The sequence below is a fragment of the Microcebus murinus genome, chromosome 18 (assembly GCF_040939455.1).
Source record: "Microcebus murinus isolate Inina chromosome 18, M.murinus_Inina_mat1.0, whole genome shotgun sequence".
Taxonomy (NCBI): domain Eukaryota; kingdom Metazoa; phylum Chordata; class Mammalia; order Primates; family Cheirogaleidae; genus Microcebus; species Microcebus murinus.
Window position 1 is genome coordinate 12,957,400 of NC_134121.1, and position 21,701 is coordinate 12,979,100.

Genomic DNA, 21,701 nt, shown 5'->3' on the forward strand with positions numbered 1-21,701 from the left:
GCAACTTAGGGAGGAAAAGTGGTTAGATGCGGAGCTGTTTGTGGAAACTGTGCTGGTACCGCAAGCACTTTTTGTGTTCTTAGGCGCTGGCGGCCCAGGCCAAGGCGGCTGGTGGGTCCCCACTGACTGGAGGAATGAATCGAAGACGGTCTACGGTGGGGCTGTGCGACTCTGCACTCAGCAGAGTCCTTGGCCATGTGAGGGTCCGGGCGGGCCACTGGTTATTCTGATACTAAAGCCATCTGATCCCCCTGCCACTAGCACCACAGGGATGAAGCAGCAGTGACCGTGTCATTGTCCAAAGACAATGCGACTCTGGCCAGAGAGAAGCTGTGACCAGGGTTTGGTCAGGCCCAGAATTTGACTCGGGTGGCAGAGGAGGCTAGGTGGGCTGGATCTGAGGTCTAGGGAAGTAGGACACCAGGAAGGGGTCGGTGGCTGCAGAGAGAGGAGACGGGGGGGGGGGGGTGACTGACGTGAGGGCTGCACAAGTCTCTGTTTCTAAGGGCTGGGGGGCTGGAATGGAGAAAACCAGACGCCCCAGATTTGCGCCCATTTGGTCGGGATAAGCCAGATTACGCTGCAATAACAAACACTCCCCAAATAGCAACGGCTTCACCCAACAAAAGTTTATTTCTCGCTCAGTTCCACATCCGACTCAGTGAGCAGGGGCCTCTGCCCTGGTCCCTCAGACACACTGGCGAGTGCCACGTCAACACGGGCTTCCAGAATGGAGAGGCAGAGAGAAGAGAACTCTGGGGCCCTCCATGCCAGCCTGCAGGTGACCAGCATCACTGCTGCTCGTAACTCGGCCAAAACCCACCTGGTGACTCCACCCATCCATAAGAGGGACAGAGGCTGAGTCTTCTGTGCATCCAGGAGCAGAACCGGATGTCAGTGGCAACATTAACAACTACCACACCCAGCAGCCAGACTCAGGCTTTGCAAAATACCTACTTTTTCCCTTGAGTCCAGCCCCTTGAGTCCAGACATTCCTTCACCTCCAGATGACCCGCTCTGGGAGGCAACAGCAGGAATACGGGGCCGGCTGGCTGGTGGATTGAGCTGGGAGGCTTCCTGTCTCCGGAATATTTGATCCGTGGATGGACTCACTGCTGCTTCCTACATGTGCCATCCCCTGACACCTCCACCCCCGCCTGCCCCAAGCACACACACAACATAAAAATGAAATGGGAGCCGAATGCGTTGGTTTTTATTGAATTCACTGAGCTCAAGAACAAAAAGAAAAAAATGGGATTAGAGTTGGGTAGAGAGGTGGGATCAGAGCGCTGGAGAGGGATCCCCACATTTGTGCACAGGCCAGGAAGCCTGTCCCCAAGAACTGCAGCTAGAGGTCCAGGTAAGCTGGGCTGCTGAGGGCAAAGGGGACCATGTGTCAGATCCAGGCACACACCTGCAAGCCCTGTTTCCAGGCTCTTCCAGAGAAGAAAGCTGGGTTGGTTGGTGTTAGGCTTGAGGAAAGGGAAAGCAAAAGGCATGGTGGGAGAAAGAGTTTGGAGATGGGGAGGGCTAGGAAGGCGAGCTCAGAAACCCGAGCTGGCATCCCAATGGTAGGAGACAGATCCCACAAGAGGCTGGGACAGGAGCTGCCCAGAGTAGGGCAAAGGGCGAAGGGCTCCTTCCTTTGGGAGGGCCAATTGTGCATTTGACTTTAGACAGCGGCTTCTCACCCCGGACACTGCTGTACTCGTCCCTCCCAGCTCTGGCCCAGTCCCTGTGATGCCGGAGCCACCTTGGCTGCAACAGTTCCCCGGATGTGGAAAAGAAGGTTCAGGCTGGCTGAGAACTAAGGATGGGAGGGTCTGGAGGACCCTGAGAAGCTGCCCTGCTCATGCCTGGACCCTCCTTTCTTTTGGGGTCGTATGAGGAGGGGCTTAAATGGAGACGCTGTTCTCGATGAGGGGAGGGTCCAGGTAGGTGTAGGGCAGCGCCAGGCTCTGGTTCCGCTCCCGGATGTCCCTCGAGATCTGGGCCAGGCGGCTCTGGAAGGCGGCGATGCTCCGCCGCGGGGCCTCCTCTGTGAAGTGCTCGTCTGGGTAGGTGCCCAGGGGCCTCTGGGGAAAATCAGGTGAGAGGTCGGGATAATGTTCAGGATGGGATGGGAATAATGAAGGATCCTATGCGCACACAAACAGAGTCACGGTGGCATCTCAAACACGACCCAGCTGCAGCCATTGTAAACACCCCCAGTTTGGGGGCAAACCAGGACCCCAAACCACCGTTCCGTGCAGCCTGACACAGAACAGCCCTCCAACGCCCCAAGCCCACACGCTGTTGGGGCAGGATGTGACTCTCGGGAGCCAGCCATCCTAAATTCAGGGCTCCCTCTGCTGGTAACCCTCCGCCTGTTACTTTGACTCTTTGAGACTCAGCTCCTGCATCTGAAAGTAAATAGGTTGAACTAGAAAATCTTTAAAGATTCCTTCCAGTGCCTGATCCACTGCTCAAAGAACTAAAAGAACGCAACCACATTCATCACACAGCTGAGATCAACATAAACAGCCTTCAGCAAATATACCTAAGAAAACACCTATTACCCTCACGATTTCACAAAATTCAAGACAATCAGCATCCTGGTTCTGAGGCATCTTCACAATCAACCAACATGATGGAATTTTTCCAACACAATTGCCATCACCATACACTATTACACTTTATAGCATGGCCAATCACAATCAAGAACTATCACAATGAACGTCAGTCAATGTAATCCTGTGTACAGGACTATCCCTCCCTCAATTATCACAATACACAACCAGTTCACCATGACAACGCAAGGGCCCAGCCTCCTAGCTAGCACAGCTTCCTACCTAGTACAACCTTCATACAATATAACTGATATATAACAATACTGTTTAAAAATTACTTTGCTTGTTTTATTGCATTGGCAAAGCCCTTCAGATCAGTAGTAAGTAACAGCAGTAAGAATGGACATTTTCTTGTCTCTGACTTTAATGAGTAGACCTCTATTGTTTGATCATAAATACAGTGTTTTCTCTTGTTTTCTGAAATATACTTTTTATTGTAATGATTCCTTAAGGGGGTTTCATTTTACACTGAGTTTTTATTAGTAATAGATGTTCACGTTTATCAAATGCCTTTTCAGCATATATGAGATGATTATATGGTATGCTTCTTTATTGACGTAAGGAATTATATCACTAGATTTCATAAGGTTGAACCAACCTTTCATTCCTTTCATTCCATAAACTAGACTTTGTCATAGTATATTATTATTTTACCATTCACTATTGGCCTTCATTGGCTGATAAACTTTTGAGATTATTACAGCCAAGTGGAACAAGTTTATAATTTTATTTTCTTAACAACAGCTAACACATAAGCACATTACACGGGGCCATAACAACCATACAACACCCCTTGAGACAGGTACTTTTCATTCCCACTTTAAAGATAAGGAAATTGAGGCTTAGGGAGGCCAAATTACTAATCCATATCTGATATGTCACAGAGATCGTAAGTGTGGATCTAGGACTGCAGCCCTGTACACAAACCCCATCTTAACCCTTTGCCAGGTGTGGGTATCAGGGTTCTATAACCCAGTGAAATGATTTGTAAAGCTTCAACCTTTTTCTGTGCTTTCAAGCAGTATAAGTGACTAGGGAATTAACTTGTTCCTTGAAAGTTTAAAAGGATCAGATCTTTTACAACCTTTTATTACATTTGTGTATGGTTTTCATCTCTTCTGGAGTTAAGTTTTGGCTGTTTATGTTTTCCTAGAAAATCATTCATTTCTAGATTTATAAATCTGCTTGCATAAAACTATAAGCAGTATTTTCTTATGATTTTAAAAATCTTCTCTGTATTTGTGGCTGAATGCCTTTCCCATTTCTAATGTTGTGTACTTCCCTCTCTCTTTTTTTCTTGATTAGCATGTCTAAAGCTTTATTTTACTGATTTTTTTCAAAGAACCAGGTTTAAGTCTCACTTACCAAATTGGCATCTAATTTCTAAAACTATAGTGTAGAACTAGGACTGCTGGATTCACAGCCTACTTACTGTCGATGTGATGTTGAGCAAGTTGCTTGATTTCTCTGAACCTCAGTTTTCTCCTCTATAAAATGGAACTACCATTTATTGAACATGTATGTCAGCACTGTACTAAGTATTTTAAATATAGCTACTTGTTTGATCTGTATTTTAAAATAGCATATGCAAAGTACCTGGTTTAATGACTGAGCCATGAGAGAGCCTCAGTAAGTGACACCTGCCTTTAGTACTGTCATTATAAGTTTCCAGGTCTAACTCTTACAGGATTACAAGGGGAGAGCCCCCACCCCCATCGTCTCGCCTACTCATCCCTCATCCCTTTGGGACCAGAAAGGGGCAGGACCCACGGACAAGTTCCTGCCTTCCCAGGAAACATCTGCAATCTCTCTAACACCGAACAGACTCAAACATGAGAAATGAGGATATTCACCTGCCAGAGAACTTGTGAGTAAGACAAGTCAGGTAGGAGTGTGACTGGTGGCACAATGTGGAAACAGAGATGATGGGAACTGGTCACTAAAGGGTGGCTCCTAGGCCTAAACTACAGACCTGCCTCCCCTCTGTCCTCCTGCCTCCAAAATCACCCCCTCCACCCATTCACACAGCTACGGGAGCGCCCTTGCCAGAACAAATTGACCCACATCACCTCCAGCTTGAAATTCTTGAGACGCTCCCGATTCTCCTCTGAATGACACTGTGCAGACAGACCCCCTCTCCACCTGCCTCTCCACCCCGCTGCCTCCGCGCACTGAACCGTTTGTGACCCCACAAACACACCTGGAAACCCTTGCCTTCACTCCGTGGTCCTGTCCTTCCCTCTACCTAGAAACTAACCCTGCCACTTCTTTGTCTGCCAAACTCCTACTTGTCCCACAGGTTTCAGCTTAGATGTCACTTCCTCCAGGAAGCCTTCCTGGGTTCCCCCAGACAGACCCAGTAAGGTTCCACGGGGCCCTGCTCTTACCTCTATCACTGGACTGTAAGCTCATAAGGACAAGGTTCATAGCTACACATAGCAGTGTCTGGCACACTGTGGGTGTTGAATGGAGGAATTAATATATAAGTCATTTCTACAGAACTGTACTGCCTGTATGTCTCCTCAACTAGGCCACAGGCTTTTTTTTTTTTTTTTTTTTTTTTTTGAGACAGAGTCTCACTCTGTTGCCCAGGCTAGAGTGAGTGCCGTGGCGTCAGCCTAGCTCATAGCAACCTCAAACTCCTGGGCTCAAGCGATCCTGCTGCCTCAGCCTCCCGAGTAGCTGGGACTACAGGCATGCGCCACCATGCCCGGCTAATTTTTTCTATATATATTAGTTGGCCAATTAATTTCTTTCTATTTATAGTAGAGACAGGGTCTCGCTCTTGCTCAGGTTGGTTTCGAACTCCTGAACTCAAACGATCCGCCCGCCTCGGCCTCCCAGAGAGCTAGGGTTACAGGTGTGAGCCACCGCGCCTGGCCACCACAGGCTTTCTGAAGGCAGGAAGATCTCACTCGACTTCATATGCCTGAGCCCAGTGCTAAGCTGACACAGGAAAAGTACTCAAAAACTGTTTGCCAAATGTTTGGATGAATATGTGAGTAGTTGATGAAGGGTTGGATGAATGGATGGACAGACTGGTAAACTTGTGAATTGGATGGAAGTTGTGACCCAGCCCCTAAACTGGTATCTGCTTCCATAGATGTCTTTTGGGGTCAATTATCAACTGAAGAACCCAAACAGCTCAGCAGTGGGCATAAACCTTGGCGGTCAGTCCTCAAGAACCCCAGAACTGCCATCACCACCCCCACTTCCCAGGCCCTGCAAAACCCTTCCCCCTTTGACATCCCCCCAACACACCTGGTCCTTGGGCTCTTGGCTGACGAGCCAGAAGAGGAGAAGGTTGTTACAGGTGATGTTCACTTCCGGGAGGGTGTCTAGGTAGCTCTTCAGAGTGGTGGTCCCTTTAGTCTGGGGTGGGGGCTGCCTCATGGAAGATGGAGCATTGGGCATCCAAGCCCCAAAGTCATGCTGTGGAGACCCCCACCCCAGCTGAGTCAGCCGGCCAGAGGGGGAGGACCAGCTCCCTTGTCACCGTCCCTGCCCCTACCTCCACCACCCCTGCCCCCACCTCCACCACCCCTGCCCCCACCTCCACCATCCCAGGTCTTGCAGTTGGGAAGTGAGGGGATTGTGGAAAGGGAAGAGAGGGGGTAGAGGGTGGAAAGTCCCAGAAGTAGGGCAGGAGCCCAGCTCATTCCTTGTCACTCCCCACCCAGTCCGTTCCAGGACTGGGTGGAGTGAGTCACCAGGACTCAGAGTGCAGGTAATCCTAGCAAAGGGCCTTGGGCTGGCACGCCACACGGAGCAACCTGATACTCCACCTTGCAGGGTTCTACCCATGACAGGAGCCCCTAAGTCCTCCCAAGGTAACGTCAACATGAGTGGCCATTACAACTGGGCCCAGCCCCACCCAGGCATCACCTGAGGCCAGCCCCTCACTCCACCCAGTAGCCACTCCAAGCCCAAGCCTAACCACAGACCCACCCCAACCCTGACCCACCCAAGCTCTCGACCTGAGCTCAAGCCCACTGCTGCGGCCCGTTGCCCCCAGGCCTGCCCTCTGCAGCCTCACCTGCCCGCTGTTGACAGCGGCGTGCTGGGCGGAGCAGTTGAAGATGATTGCAGTGAGGAACTTCACCAGCTCTCCTGGGGTGCACAGCCTGCTTGGGAAGCCTGGGCGTGGGGAGGAGGAGAGAGGGTGTGGATGGATTCCGAGGGGCAGCTCGGGGCTGGGGCTCACCACAGTGGGAAAGTGAGGACGTAAGGGCTGAACGTTTGGCCACGACTGTCTTAAGACTAAGAGCAGGGTTAAGCTAAAGTGACGGATGGACATCACCAAGGTCTGTGGTCTCTGAAGGGGGGCAGGATAGGAGTGGGAGCTGGGATCAGGCCAGGAGGTGCCTGGCAGGCAGGTGCCAGGACGGAGCTAAGCTCAAGCCAAGCGCCACACTGCCTCTCCCTGACCTCCAAGGCACTCCAGTCTGCAGCCCATGTTAGCACTTATTTACTTCTACCCACTTCACCAAGATGTGTCTGTCCAAGCACCCAGTAGCAGACCATCCTCTGCTGGGCTTAGCGGCAGAGACAGAGGACCACAGAGGTTGCCGTGACGGAAGCAGAAGGGAGCACCCAAGGCCAGCGCCTGGCTCTTTGAGGACAGGGCAAGTAGGACAGACATGGGCACCAGGGTCAGAGGGGCTGTGGGGACCTCCTACAGGACAAGAAAGGTCTGCTCGAGCTGAAGGGTGGGTGAGCTTTGAATGGGAAAAGGCGAGAGAGGAGAGCACTCCCAGGCTCAGTCCTCCTTCTTCCTCCCTCCGTAGCTCACTAGCATCACCCAAGCCCACAGCTTTAACTGACTCCCACTGCCGACAGCTCCCAGCTTCACATCCCTGGCTGTGCCTGGCTCCTGAAGTCCGGACTCAGCAGCGGGCATGAACCTGCAGCTGCTTCCCTGACATGTCCACATGAGTGTCTACGAGACACCGCGAGCTGAACATCTATCTGCAAGACCAACTGCTCTGCTCCCTACCCCACGCGCTCCCCTCCCCGTCCCCCCCACAGGGGTTCCACTTCAGTGCTTTTTATCTGGTTTAGGCCAAAATCAGTGCACTCCGCCTCTTTAATCTAATCCCGCAAGTACCAGCATGGGAGACTTCCAGAAGCCAGTCTCGCCTCAATACCTCACCCTCCACCACCACCCAGTCTCCATCACCTCCCTCCCAAGGAATCCTGTAGTTTCCACCCTTGTCCCTTACAGCCTGCTCTTGACATGACAGCCACAGTGATCCCTTACGGTCATAAATCAGATTGTGTCACTGTTCGCTAAAAACCTCTAAGGGCTTCCCACCTCACTCGCCTCACCATGGCCCTACATGATCTGGCTCCTTCTCTGAATTCACTACTTCTGGACTTTCCTCCATCTCACTTACTCCACTCCAGCCACACAGGCCTTCCTGGTGCTCCTCAAACACGCCAGCATGCTCAGACCTCAGGGCCTCTGCTCGCAGTCCGCCTCCACCTCCACCTGCCCCTCTTAGCCCAGTCACCTGCACAGCTAGCTCCGCTTCCTCCAGTCCCTACTCAAGCAGCGGCTCCCCAGGGAGGCGGCCCGACCACCTATCTGGAATATCTCCCTACCTCGACATGCCACAGCCCCATGCTGTGTCGCTATTCTTCTTAGCATGCACAAGCACCTGACATGTTTGTTTGTCAGTTTTCCGTGTCCCCCGAAAAGAGTGCCAAGCGCCATGAAGGCCAGGATTTTTGTCTGTCTTGTTCGCTGCTAAACCCCAGCACCTACAACAGTACCTAATATTCAGGGCCCAGTGATTATTGGTTGAATGAAGCAAATGCAGGAGAGGCCAAGAAGCCAGAGTGGGAAGGCATGGGGCATAAGCAAGGTGAGGGGACAGGGAGGGGACCTAATCGGAGGCGAGGCTGCAGTGGAGTGTAAGGTCATGCGGTCTCTGGGCAGCATTTCAGAGGATTAGCAGGGTGGCAGACTTGGCGGGCAAGCAACGAGAGGCTGGGAGGGGTGGGTCTGGTTGAGAAGCAGCTGCCACCATGCAGGAGCACTGTGAAGAGGACTAGGACTAGGGTGGTGACAATGGGAATGATAGGGACAATAGGGATTAGCCACCCAACTGGATGTAGGAAGACAAAGAGAGAATGTGAGTCAAAGAGGGCTCAAGGTTTGGAGTCAGGCTGACTGGAGAGAGGCTGATGCAACAGCTCACAGACAGAGAGGTTGGGAGAAGGGCTGGGCATCGGCTGGGAATGTGTGGGAATTTTCTGAATGTCCTGTTTGTGGCTGACTGTCTAACCTTGGAGGCTGGGAATAGAAAAGTAAAGCAGGAGTCAGATTATCTATAGGGATTTTTCTGTAGTTCATAGTGTTTGTTCGGTTTTTTTTTCCCTTGGAATATGGAAGCCAAAATCAGACTGAGGTTGATGAATGTGTTTTGCCATTAAATATTGTATATGAATGTAGAGTGAGCTTGTACTGGTTAAAAGAGCTGTTGTCAACTGGTGTATTAAAACAGAGACAAGTTTAATAAATTAGGATAGGAGAAGGGAATCAAGGTGAACCAATAGTAATTAGATCCACCTCTGAGTCTTAAATAGGAAACAGACACCCTCAAATATGAAACAGCTGCCCGAGGGGAGTGGATCAGGAATGCTCATAATTAACAGTAGGCTTGCAAAACACAGGGAAATGTCAACCTTTAAAAAGCCCAAAAGAGATCTGGCTGTCACCACCTTAACCCATATACCAGTCTCGGCATCACTAATAGCGAGACAACCTGATATTATGTGCGTCCCAATATGATACAATGCGGAGGACACAGCATTCTTAGCAAAAAATGTCTAACCTTCAGATATTACTTCTGGTTTACAAAAAACACAGGAGATAGAGGAACAAGATGAATGACAGCATGAGGAAGCAATGAGATAAATTCAGAAAATGAGATATTCTGCAGAACAACTAGTCTTGGCTCCGCGATAAGTCTATATCGTGTGATTTTAGAAAGCAGAGGAGAGAGGAGTTGTTCTAAATTAAGAGAGACTTTCAAGTTGAAATTTTAAAAATGCACCATGCAGTCTTCGACCTGCTCCTGAATCAACAGGACCAGCTGGGGGGAAATGGGTCACAAGTGGAGAAACTTGAATATGGACTAGATATGAGGGTGCCATTGGAGATTGTCGTCAGTTTTGTTCAGTGTGAAAACAATATTGTGATTGTGTAGAAAAATTCCAGTTTTTAAGATGTATATTGATGAAATACGATGACTGGAATTTACTTTAAAAGGCTTCAGCCATAAACAAAAACAACAGATTAATCAAATATGGCAAAATGTTGGCAATAGTTGAATCTGGTGGTAGGTGTTCACTGTACTCTCTACTTTTCTGTGTTTGAACATTTTTGTTTATAAAGAAAATCTTCCAGCCGGGCGTGGTGGCTCACACCTGTAATCCTAGCACTCTGGGAGGCTGAGGCGGGCGGATTGCTCGAGGTCAGGAGTTCGAAACCAGCCTGAGCAAGAGCGAGACCCCCGTCTCTACTATAAATAGAAAGAAATTAATTGGCCAACTAATATATATATAAAATTAGCCGGGCATGGTGGCGCATGCCTGTAGTCCCAGCTACTTGGGAGGCTGAGGCAGCAGGATTGCTTGAGCCCAGGAGTTTGAGGTTGCTGTGAGCTAGGCTGACGCCACGGCACTCACTCTAGCCTGGGCAACAAGCGAGACTCTGTCTCAAAAAAAAAAAAAAAAGAAAAAAGAAAATCTTCCAAGCCTATTACAAGTAGGGCTGCAATAGCAACTTATTCTATTTGGAAGTGACCTGAGATCCTCCCTCCTCCCTGGGTCTACCCAGAGAGGAACCCGTCTGGGTGGACTCCAGAAGTCAGCTAAAAGCCATCTGTCTGCTGAGAGAAATCCCAGGCCAGGGCTGGGGAAACTGAAAGACGGACATTTGTGCCACTTTGAGCTTTTCCTTTTCTTCTACTGCACCAGATATAGAGGGCTCTTCTATGTTTTTGAGTGCCTGGAATACAAACTGCACGATACAGTGGCACTAGGTAAGTAGGCAACACAGAGTAGCAACAGGGTATGTAACCTGGGCAAGACCAGGTGTCATTCTATAGAGGGATGACATAGAGTTTTCATGTGCTGGTCTTACGGGCGACAATGAGACACCAAAAAGAAAAGTCCTTCAGGGAGTGAATGCTTGGGGGATTTCCAAGTCTGGGAATCAGCTATAGAGGAGAAAGAAGGGGGGAAAGGCTAATTCAATTAGAGAAGGGTAGAGAGAGGAGTCAGAGACCCAGGACAAGCCAGCAGCTAGGAAGCAGAGATGGCCCAGACTCAGGAAGAAGTGGGAAGGGCAGAAGAACGCATCCTCCCTGGAGCTAAGGAAGACTTTAAAGGAGGGTGGTCTGGGACATCTGCTGGGCACTGAAGTTAAGGAAAGGTGGCCTAAGAGGGGGCCCTGGTGTTGGTGGGTCTCAGAGGCCTCTAAGGTAGTGCCAGAGAGAGGGGAGAGTTAAGGTTGGATGACAAGTGTAAATAAAGACTCAGGTAGCAGCAAGACCAACTCACCCCATGAAGAGATTTGAAGCCAAAGGAAGAGAAGTGGGTGGCTTGAAGGGCCACCTGGCAGGACAGTTACAAGAGGGTATGAGAGAAGGTGCTAGAATCCTTTGGAGTCAGTGATAGCTGCTATTGCATGATGCTGTGCATGGAGAGTCCAGCAAGCTGAAATGAATGGACAGGCTCTTATTTAGGCCAAGGAACAAGAGGGGCACAGTGCCGTGGTTGAAAGCAAGGGCTTTGGAGACAATGGGAGCTGGCACTGAATCCTGCCTCTGCCACCAGCCCTGTGCCTATTTCCTCATCTGCTAAGTGGGGACAATAATATATGTACTTCAGAGGCTGGTCAATAAATAGGAACTGATTAATGGGGTAGGTGGGGGGTACAGGATGAGAGCCTATGGGGCAGGTGGGATGAGGGGAAATACCTGAGCTCTCCCGGCCTAGAAACGCCTGAGCAAAAATCTCGCCGACCCAGGCCTGCAGCTCCGAGTCCTGCTGCACCGAGGCCTCGCTGGGATAATAGTAGCCCACGATTTCTGAGACAAAGCTGCAGGAAAGAGAGGCTGGTGCCACTGGAGTAACCTTGGGCTCAGGCCTCTCCAGAAAACCAAGGCCCACACCATTCAGGCTGGGGAGAGGCAGACAGCCAGAGTCCACTGAGCATCCACAGGGGTTCAGTGGGGACCCCTGGATCCAGTTGGAGCCTGAGTGCCCAGGCTTCCCCTTAGCCCCACCCCCACTCCTGAGTCATGGGTGCTCTGTGCCTCCTTCCTGCACAGGGGCCTGAGGGGAGGTACACAGAGGAGAGTCTGGCTCATGCTGCCCCCTTCCCCTCCCCACGCAGCACCCAGGAGGAAGGAAGACCAGCATGCCTGGAGCGCCTGCCCATGTTTAGCTGGTGCACCAGCCCTGGCACCCTGACTCCTCCGAACACCCCTTCTTTCCCTCCTTCTACTACATTCACACACCCCAGCCCCTTTCTAGACCACAGCTACCAGCCATTTCACAGGGACCCCAAATCCAATTCAAAGCCTTGAGAATTATCTATGCTGGGGTCGGAAAACACCTGGACTCCCCACCCCCAAGCGCCCCAGCCGGCAGGAGCCCGGGGCCCACACTGCCCTAGCCTAGGAGGCCCTGTGGGGCTGGAGTGGCTGCAGGGTCCCGGCCCACACCTCTCAATGGCTGCCCAGATCTTGAGGCCGTCGTCTCGGTAGTGGTAGTTGGGGATGGCCAGGACACCGCGCGCCCGCAGGCTGTCCGGAAGGCAGAAATTGGTGTAGGTGAAGTGGGCCAGACCCGTGCTCATGAGGTAGAGAAGGCCTTGCCTCCCGATGGACGTGACCTGAGGACACAGCACAGCTCGGATCCCGGGGGTGGGGGGGGGCAGAGACTCGGTCCAGGGAGGGGCTTACTCGGTTAATCAAGCAGTCCACGACCACGGATCTAACACCCATGGGGACCTGCCTGATGCGGGCTGTGCGGGGTTGCGGCCCTATTACGCGCACAGGAGACGATCCTTAGGTATTGGGTAATTAAAAGAATGAACTGAAAGCCGGAGAGGCAGGAGCCCGGCTGGGCGCAGGGTCAGCTGACAGTAGCGCTGACGATGGGGATGCCCCGCCTGTGGAACCGCGGGCTGAGGGAGTGACACCCGTGGGTGGGACCGGCGGGCGGGGGCGGGGCAAACCGGAGACTGGCGGAGAGGGGCGGGGCTTGGGGCTGGGGCTCGGGACCGGGCGGGCGAGGCCTCGGGGACCTCGCGGGGAGGCCGCACCTTGTCCACGAGGCCCTCAGGGTTGAGCAGCGTGGCCCTTGCGATGGTGTTCACCTGCAGTGTGTAGCGAGTGTGGGGAAGCAGGAGCTGCGAGCGGAGCGAGGTCACGTGAGCCGAAGGTCAGGGCAGGAGGCCCCGACCCCGCTCCCTTTGGTCCTGGCCCGGGGTCGCACGGACCTTGTAGATGGGATGGCACAGCGGCAGCTGACGCAACGTGGCCATGGCGAAGGCCTCGCACAGCAAGTGCGTGCACAAAAAGTGCGTGTTGTTCTCGTGCACCAGGAACTCAGAGTTGCGCACCCACGTCTTGGCCAGCAACCAGTCCCATTCCGAGTCCGTGGGCAGAAAGATGGGGCTGTCGGGCCCCGGGGTCTGGCTGAGCTGCGTCGGAGAGTAATCAGGGGCTGGGGCTCAAGACTGTGAGTTCCCTGACGGCCCCCACCTCCGAAGCCTTGCCCCGCGGCTCACCTGGATGGCCAAGGGCACCAGCGCCCCCTGGGGGTTGAGCCACAACAGGCAGAGAGGGGCGGCGGCGTACTGGGGGCGACCATTTAGGCAATGCGTGGGGGCCTCCGCCAGGACCCAGTAGTCCGCGAGGAAGATGTTCCCCCTCTGGAGAAGGTGCACAGAGACTTAGAGTGCCATCTCAACCCGTGCTCCGCTTCCGTCTCTGTTCTCTGCTCACTGCTACCCCAGGGAGGAGCTAAGGTCCCGTGTTCCGGCCTCCGAAATTCCTGGTGCCTGCACTAATGGCCAACTTGGGTACCCCGCCCTTCCCAGAATGTCCGGAATGAGGTCCAACTGAGTCCCTGGTTGTGCAACCTCTCACCTGGCCTCCCGGCCACCGTCCTGTCCTCCTCCCCCCATTCCTGGACCTTCCTACTCTCTCAACTCAGATGGAATCCCCTTGGAGATCTGACCTGCCAGCACCCAACACAGCAAAATCAACGTCCGATGAGAGTTAACCAGCCACAGCTCTAGCCTTCTGGAGAATGCCTGAGGGCTTGGCTGTCCCAGAGAGCCCAGGTCGTCATCTACCCGGCACCCTCAAGGCTCCTCCTCCTCTCGATTGTCCCTGCTATATCTGGTGGCCCTGCCATTGGTCTGTCCTAAAGAAGCCTTCTTTGGGCCTCCGCACCAAGGACCTAGGAGGCCCAAGAACAGGGGCGAGGCCTTCTCCCAACTGTCCCTGTGGCTGCCCTGCTCATTCACACCCCTCCTACAGGCCCCATCTCAGGCCACAAAGCCTCCCAAGCCCCAACTGGCCCTCATCCATATCTGCTCTACTCAAAGATGCAGGCCCAGGGCTGCCCAGAGGGTGAGGCCACAGACCAGGCCATTCCCCATTACCCTCCACATGCACCCCTTGTCCACAATGGCAACCCCACTAATCAGGCCCACTGCTCACCTACCTCTAGCTCTGTCTGCAGGCAGGTGCCTGGCCCCAGCAAGGGGGCCACCATGTCATTGGTGACTGGCAGTTTGCTGGGCAAGCTGGAGAGGCAATGGAGCATGACGGGATTGACACCATTCAGGTATTGGTACCCGAAGAAGTGGTCCTCACACCAGTGCTCTGTGACATACTCTAGGGGGCAAGAGATGGGACCAGTTGGTCTGAAAACTACTTCTGGTCCTCCCAAGCCCTTTGCTCATTACCATTAGGTGTTCGTCTCAGCAAACCTGGGTGGTAGGTATAATTATATCTTCAACGTAATACTGCACACTGAAGGTCAGAGAGATGGAATGACTTGCCCGGTTGAGTGGTAGAGCAGGGATTCGAACCTAAGCCTTTCTGACCCCAAAGCCTGGAACCCATAGTGGTAGGACTAGGGGAAGAGAGAGTCATGTGCCCCTTTTGATCAGGATTAGCATCATCTAAATGACTGTGACCCTCTTCCAGGCAAGCAGAGTATCTCTGTTTTCACTCCCTGCTTCTCATGGCCTCTTCAGAGGAGGTGGCTTGGTCCCTGAGAGGAAACTGGGAGATGCCACCATGAAACCAGGAGCCCTTTCTGCCCAAATCCAGCAGTCTCCCTGTGGTCACTGGGAGCAGGCCCTTTCCCAGCCAAGATAAAGGACAGACATCTTCTGCCTGGCTCTACACACCTATAGTGAAGGTCTTATGGAACCAAAAGATGTTCCGAATGTCATCCAGCTTCTTCCAGGAGCCCTTGCGGTCTAGCAGCCCTCGAAGCTTCATGCCCACGGACCTGAGGGGGAAGAGGAGGGGAAGGTGAGGGTGGGGTCTGCCATCTGTTGGGAGCCACTGTGCTCTCAGCCTGGAGGGTCAGTCCCCAGAGTAGAGGTATCTGACAGTCCACAGAGAAAAAGTCTAGTGCCCAGTTGAGGCTCTGCAGCCTGGGGGGACTCTGGTTCAAATATAGCCATCCCAGGCCAGGGTCGGTGGCTCACGCCTATAATCCTAGCACTCTGGGAGGCCGAGGTGGGCAGATTGTTTGAGCTCAGGAGTTCGAGACCAGCCTGAGCAAGAGTGAGACCCCATCTCTACTAAAAATAGAAAGAAATTAATTGGCCAACTAAAAATATATAGAAAAAAAATTAGCCGGCATGGTGGCGCATGCCTGTAGTCCCAGCTACCTGGGAGGCTGAGGCAGGAGAATTGCTTGAGCCTAGGAGTCTGAGGTTGCTGTGAGCTAGGCTGATGCCACAGCCCTCTAGCATGGGCAACAGAGTGAGACTCTGTCTCAAAAAAATAAAATAAAATAAAATAAAATAAAATAAAATAAAATATAGCCATCCCTGGGAGGGATAATCACACATGTGGACAAGGGTGGCACACGTGGGCCTTATGATGCAGACAAGTCGTCCTCACTAGTGCTTTGGCCTTCTTTCTACAAGCTTCCATCTTGTCATATTCCCCTCTGCCTGCAGAACAAAGCCCCACCTGCCAAACCTGGCTAGCCCATGAAACTCCCCACCAGCTGGTTCCTGCCAGCCTCTCTCCCACCCTGGGCACCAGGCAAGGCCAAACAAGACTGCTCACCAAACATAACCAGAGATATACTTTGTACCCTGGACTGGTATAAGTGGGGTTGGCAAACTGAAGGATGTACCACTTTTCACTTTTGTGGATGTCTATACTGTCTGGATTTTTTACAGTGAGTATTAATATTTTTAGAGATAGGGTCTTGCTCTGTCACCCACGCTGGAATGCAGTGGTACCATCATAGCTCACTGTAACTTTGAACTCCTAGACTCAAGCAATGCTCCTGCCTCAGCATCCTGGGTAGCTAGGACTACAGGGGCATGCCACCATGCCTAGCTAATTTTTTAATAACTTTTTTTTATAGAGGCAGAGGTCTTGCTATGTTGTCCAGGCTGGCCTCAAACTCCTGGCCTCAAAAGATCCTTCTTCCTTGGCCTCCTGGAGTGCTAGGATTACAGGCATGAGTGACTGCAACTGGCCTATTATTATTATTTTAAGAGATGGGGTCTAGCAGTGTTGCCCAGGCTTGAGAGCAGTGGCTATTCATAGGCATAATAGCTTACAGCAGCCTGGAACTTCTGGGCTCAAGCAGTCCTCTCCTCTCAGCCTCCTGAGTAGCTAGGACTACAAGCACATGCTACTGTGCCTGGCAGCATTATTTTATAATAAGGAAAAAATGCTTGAAATTAAATTGGCTTTCCCCCATTTCCAGGGCTTCATGTAAGCTGCCTCTCCTAGAAAGCCATCTCCTATGTCTCCACCTGCTATAAAATCTATCTGTTCCTCTAGGCACATCTCAGAAGCAAATTCCTTTGTGAAGCATTGCTTGATCTCCCCCAAAACACATCTTGGATCTTTCACAAAACACTCACCAATCCCTGCATTACATTGTAAAACCAGTAGGTGCACATCATCCACATTATACTACAGCTCTGACATACCCAGCCCATAACAAGCACTCGCTAGGTAGGCTGAATCGAAGGAAAAGGAATGGAACAGAGAAGAGTGAGGTCTGTGGCAATCAGTCAGTCGGGTAGGATATGTAAAGATGCTGATGTGCCCTGAAGAGTGTGGGCACTGAGGAAAGGCAGGGTGGCAAGGGGTGACAGGTCCAGGGACACTGTCACCTGTGCTCAGGGAGGGGGGACTGGGGTCAGGGAAGGGGGATGGGGTCAGGGAGGAGGGCCTGGAGGGAGGGAAGGAGGGAACACTAGAGGCAGGGAGCAGGGACTGGGCTTGGGGAGGGGGATTGAGGGCAGAGACTGGGCATCAAAGGGGCAGGGTGACGTGAGTGGAAGTGCAGAGAGGACAATGGTCTCACGCAGGGATGGCATTGAGGAGCAGCGAGGTCGTCTTGGTGACAGAGTATCGAATATTGGGCTCCATGTGCAGCAGGGAAGGGATGTCAATCTTCATGGGAAAGCCAGGCAGGTATCGATTCCCACTGCTGGGGGGGGGAAATAGGACAGGAACCAGTCAGCGGGCCCTGAAGTCCACTCCCTTAATACTTACCTCTGTCCTCCCTCAGGGTCCCCGGGTCTCCTCTCCCTCCTGGCTCCTCCCCTGCCCTCTCTGCTCCTGACCTGAAATGACCTCCTCACTCTTGTCCTCTCCGCCAGACTCCTCAGGGCCATCCCTCGTCTACTCTCCCCCTGACTCTTTTTTTTTTTTTTTTTTTTTGAGACAGAGTCTCACTCTGTTGCCAGGCCCAGAGTGCCGTGGCATCAGCCTAGCTCACAGCAACCTCAAAACTCCTGGGCGCAAGCGATCCTTCTGCCTCAGCCTCCCAAGTAGCTGGGACTACAGGCATGCACCACCATGCCCGGCTAATTTTTCTATATGTTTTTAGTTGGCCAATTTCTTTCTTTCTTTCTTTCTTTTTTTTCTTTTTTTGTAGAGACAGGGTCTCCTCTTGCTCAGGCTGGTTTCAAACTCCTGACCTTGAACAATCCTCCTGCCTCAGCCTCCCAGAGTGCTATTATGATTACAGGCGTGAGCCACCAGCCTAGCGTGGCCTGGCCTGGCCCTCACCCTAACTCTTTTTTTTTTTTTTTTGAGATAGAGTCTCACTTTGTTGCCCAGGCTAGAGTGAGTGCCATGGCGTCAGCCTAGCTCACAGCAACCTCAAACTCCTGGGCTCAAGCAATCCTCCTGCCTCAGCCTCCCAAGTAGCTGGGACTACAGGCATGCGCCACCATGCCCGGCTAATTTTTTCTATATATATTAGTTGGCCAATTAATATCTTTCTACTTTTAGTAGAGACGGGGTCTCGCTCTTGCTCAGGCTAGTTTCAAACTCCTGACCTCGAGTAATCTGCCTGCCTCAGCCTCCCAGAGTGCTAGGATTACAGGCGTGAGCCACCGCCCCCAGCCTCCCCCTGACTCTTGAATGAAACTGCACTCATTACAGACCCTGACCCCTCCTTCCAGGCTCCTAGTGGCCCGTCTTCCAAACAGACCCTCCACTTCACCCCATCCACCTCCCTCCCAAGCCTTGGTCCTCACCTGTCACCCTGGTCTGCACGAGGTGGCATCTTGGTCAAGGCAAACTTCTTGTCTGACTCCATCTCCTCAAAGCTGCTGACATCCACCATGCGGGGGAAGCCAGGAGCATAGATCTTCCAGCTTCCAAGGAAAAGAGGTGAGAGGTGGCAGGTCAAGCTTGGGATAAACAGAAGTCTTAGCTTTTAAAGACATGACTTCAGATGAAAATGCCAACAACCACCCACTTTCTGGACAGGAGACAAAGCGCTGGAATTTTCTCCATGAAGGCACTGGGCTTCAGATCAGGGTATTTTTGAGGATGACATTAGTGCCCATACTGGTTTAGAGATGGGTTTGTGTGGAGATTCAGATCACGGCAGGTTTGGGAGTGAGGCGAGAGTGGACTGAGATTGGTGAGCACCAGGGTCATTGCTGGTATTGGGATCTGGATTTCACCAGGGAATGTTGGGGGTTGCGTATGAACTCACTGATGATATTGGGGCAATCGTTAATAATGGTATTGTGGGTTCTGACTCAGGGTCATTGTTAAAGCAGGGTTAGGTTTAAATAAGAGTCCTGATTGGAGTTGGGCTCCCAAGGTTGGAACTGAGGTTCGAGTTAGGAACAATCTGATGGAGGCTGAGGTCAGAATAAAGGCTGGGGAAGAAGCCAGACGAGGCCACACTCACCGGTAGCATTCTTGTCGGGCTCGGAGCTCCCGATTCCTGTGATCCAGGAGGAGGGGAAGGGAATCCTGACAAATGGTTCTTGCTGTGGGGAATGAAAATTACTCTTGGCATAAGCTTCTTTTCAAACAACACATTTTGTAAACCTTGCCTGAACCCCCCAACCCTTGAGCCCAATCCCATAGCCACATCCATGTGAATCACATGAGGGCACCCCTGTGTTCTTTTATTTCACCAGGAGAAGGGATGTGAGACAACCTGATAACAATCTTCCTAATTGTTTGCATGTTTGTCTCCTTTCCAGACTATGCACTCCTCGAGGGCAGAAATCATGCCGTGTTCATTTTTTGTATTCCCACATCTAGCACGAGCCTGGCACTGTGTACGTAACAAGCACTTGATAAACGACTGATAAGTAAATACATTTTGTGATGCTATGCATGGATGTGCCATAGTAATAGATGGGAGTTCACAGTGACGTCTATAAGAGCTCACTGCGGGCTGTGGAGTAATAATGTTCACTGGCCTCACCTTGACCTAGAATATTCATCTCTCATCCCTGAGACTTATCTCGACACTCAGAGCGGCCCTAGGGTTGCTTCTCTGGGTCAGGCAGCGCTGGCGGCTGCAGGCAGTCAAGCCCAGCGACTTTGAAAGGCCCCATGGATTACACAAGGGACCCTAACAGCGCCTCCCAGGGACTTCACCCACACTCGAAAAACTAGCACTAGAGGACAGGGCCTCTCTGGCCACATTCTCTAAACATTCAGGGCTTCCTCGCCTGTTGAAGTCCAATTACTCAACTGGAAGGTTAATGCCTCTCTGGGCTCCAGAGGAATTCACTCTGGGGCCATGCAGAGGGAGGCTGTGGAAAGCCATCTGCTTGTGTGAGAGAGAGACAGTGCCTGTCCACATGGTGCGCATGTCTGTCTGTCTCCAGAGACTAAACACTGCCTAGAAGGCCCTTGCATTTTCAAGGCTTGAGAGGCTCACTTTTTTCAGAAAGCGTCTACCTGGGAGCCCAGAGTTCCCACCCCTAATCCCAAAAAGATGCCTCCTGCAGTCCAGTTCAGCCCTGGCCTCTGGCCCACCTGTTCCCGGCCTCAGCTCCATTGTGCGGTGGCCTTCAATCCACTGATAGCAGGGGAAGTGGGAGACGGTGCCATCCGGGGCGGTGACACAGATGCGGCTGCAGTACCAGGAGTCCTTGCGGAAGAAAGCGAAGCGCTCCTTGTGTACGCGCAGCAGCAAGAGCTCGCCCAACTCTGCCGAGCTGCGCACCTTGTACTTCTGTACCTGAGGGGACCGAGGCAGCAATCAGGTGAGAGGCAGGGAACCACCAAGACCGTCCATGCACCTTGCAGTGTGCGTCTACACCTATGCCTGCTGCTAACCACAGGGTGCCTTTGTAGGAATTACAAAGAGTATCCAGGTAGAAGCAGGCACCATGCATGGTGCGCGAGCAGAGTGGGCGCTAGTGGATTTCCCTAGTCTCCTTGGGCATTGGGGAACCCTTGTGTAGGCCACCAGCAAACAGTCCTGGGGGCTGATGAAGGCAGGAAGGTCCCCTCCAGAGAAGAGGATACCAATGGCCACCATCAATTATAGGAAGAGCTAGGAAGCCAGAGGGCATCTTCCCACTCCCTGCTCAGTGCTCTCTGAGGATGAGTTTCAGGGACCACAAAAGGGACCTTGAGGAGGTCAGAGCCAGCATCCTGATTTGATGAGTCCAGAAGGAGTGCTCCTCCTCTCCTTCAGGGTCCCCTGCAGGCAGGCCCTGCCTCTGAGAGTCGCACTTCCCTCTCCTTGGTACTCACCGATCCAGCGGTGAAGTCCCTGCCAATCCGATCCAGCCGCTGCTTGGGGCTCTCACCACACGTCCCCACCAGCGTGACGGAGATGTTGTCCAGTGTGCCGGCCATCAGGTAGGGACCAGTGGTCACACACAGGCGGTACACTGCCATGGTGAAAGGGAGGGAGGGATGCCCCCGGCAAAACTGGCCACAGCAGCAGCCGGCCGGGAGGAGGGGAGCGGCAGGTCCGGCAGGGCTGGACTTGGGCGGGGGCGGCCTAGGGGGTAGGGGGACAGCGTGGGCCTGAGAAAGGGCCCAGCTCTCTCCAGGGTGCTCCTGGGCTGTCTCCAAAGCTCTTCGCTGGAGACTCGAGCTCCCTCTCCCCGCCCACAGTTTGCACTCTAATACTTGTTTGCCTGCCTCTAGCACAGCCGGTCCCTCTGGCTGACTCACCCAGATGGATATCGGGAGCCTGGGTCCCGCTGGGGAGGGAGGGACTAGATGCTGAGGTGGAGACAGGGAGGATAATTATACAGTGTCTCTGTACAATTGGGACGCTGACCTTCACCTGGTCAGGGGCCAGACTGATGCCCTGGGACCCTTGTCCGCCCACTCCCCAACTTCCCCCCAAGACCCTTTTCTCCTTCTCTCCCAGCCAGAACTGAGCGCGAGGCAGCTGCATTCCTACACGTGAATCCTCCGTGTGAATCACTATACACAGGTGAGCCGCACTTGACTACACACCTCGCAGTCACACGCTGGTGAATCGCACACGCGTTTCAGCCCCGGCAGGTGGTCAGGAACACGTGTCCTGTCACCCATACACCCATCTCCCCCAGGC

At 52.6% G+C, this 21,701-nt stretch overlaps 1 protein-coding gene across 1 annotated transcript; it reads right to left on the reverse strand.

Moving 5' to 3' along the window:
* Positions 1–1,202: 1,202 nt before the first annotated feature.
* Positions 1,203–21,665, reverse strand: ALOXE3 (arachidonate epidermal lipoxygenase 3). Its single transcript, XM_012775676.2, has 15 exons — positions 20,885–21,665; positions 20,159–20,363; positions 19,071–19,152; positions 18,403–18,522; positions 17,220–17,345; positions 15,058–15,161; positions 14,364–14,536; positions 13,420–13,563; positions 13,129–13,332; positions 12,952–13,038; positions 12,350–12,519; positions 11,600–11,721; positions 6,646–6,746; positions 5,871–6,041; positions 1,203–2,075 (listed from the first exon to the last, which is right to left on the reverse strand). The coding sequence occupies exons 1-15, from the start codon at positions 21,029–21,031 to the stop codon at positions 1,896–1,898; spliced, it is 2,136 nt and encodes a 711-aa protein (XP_012631130.2). The 5' UTR covers positions 21,032–21,665; the 3' UTR covers positions 1,203–1,895.
* Positions 21,666–21,701: the final 36 nt, after the last annotated feature.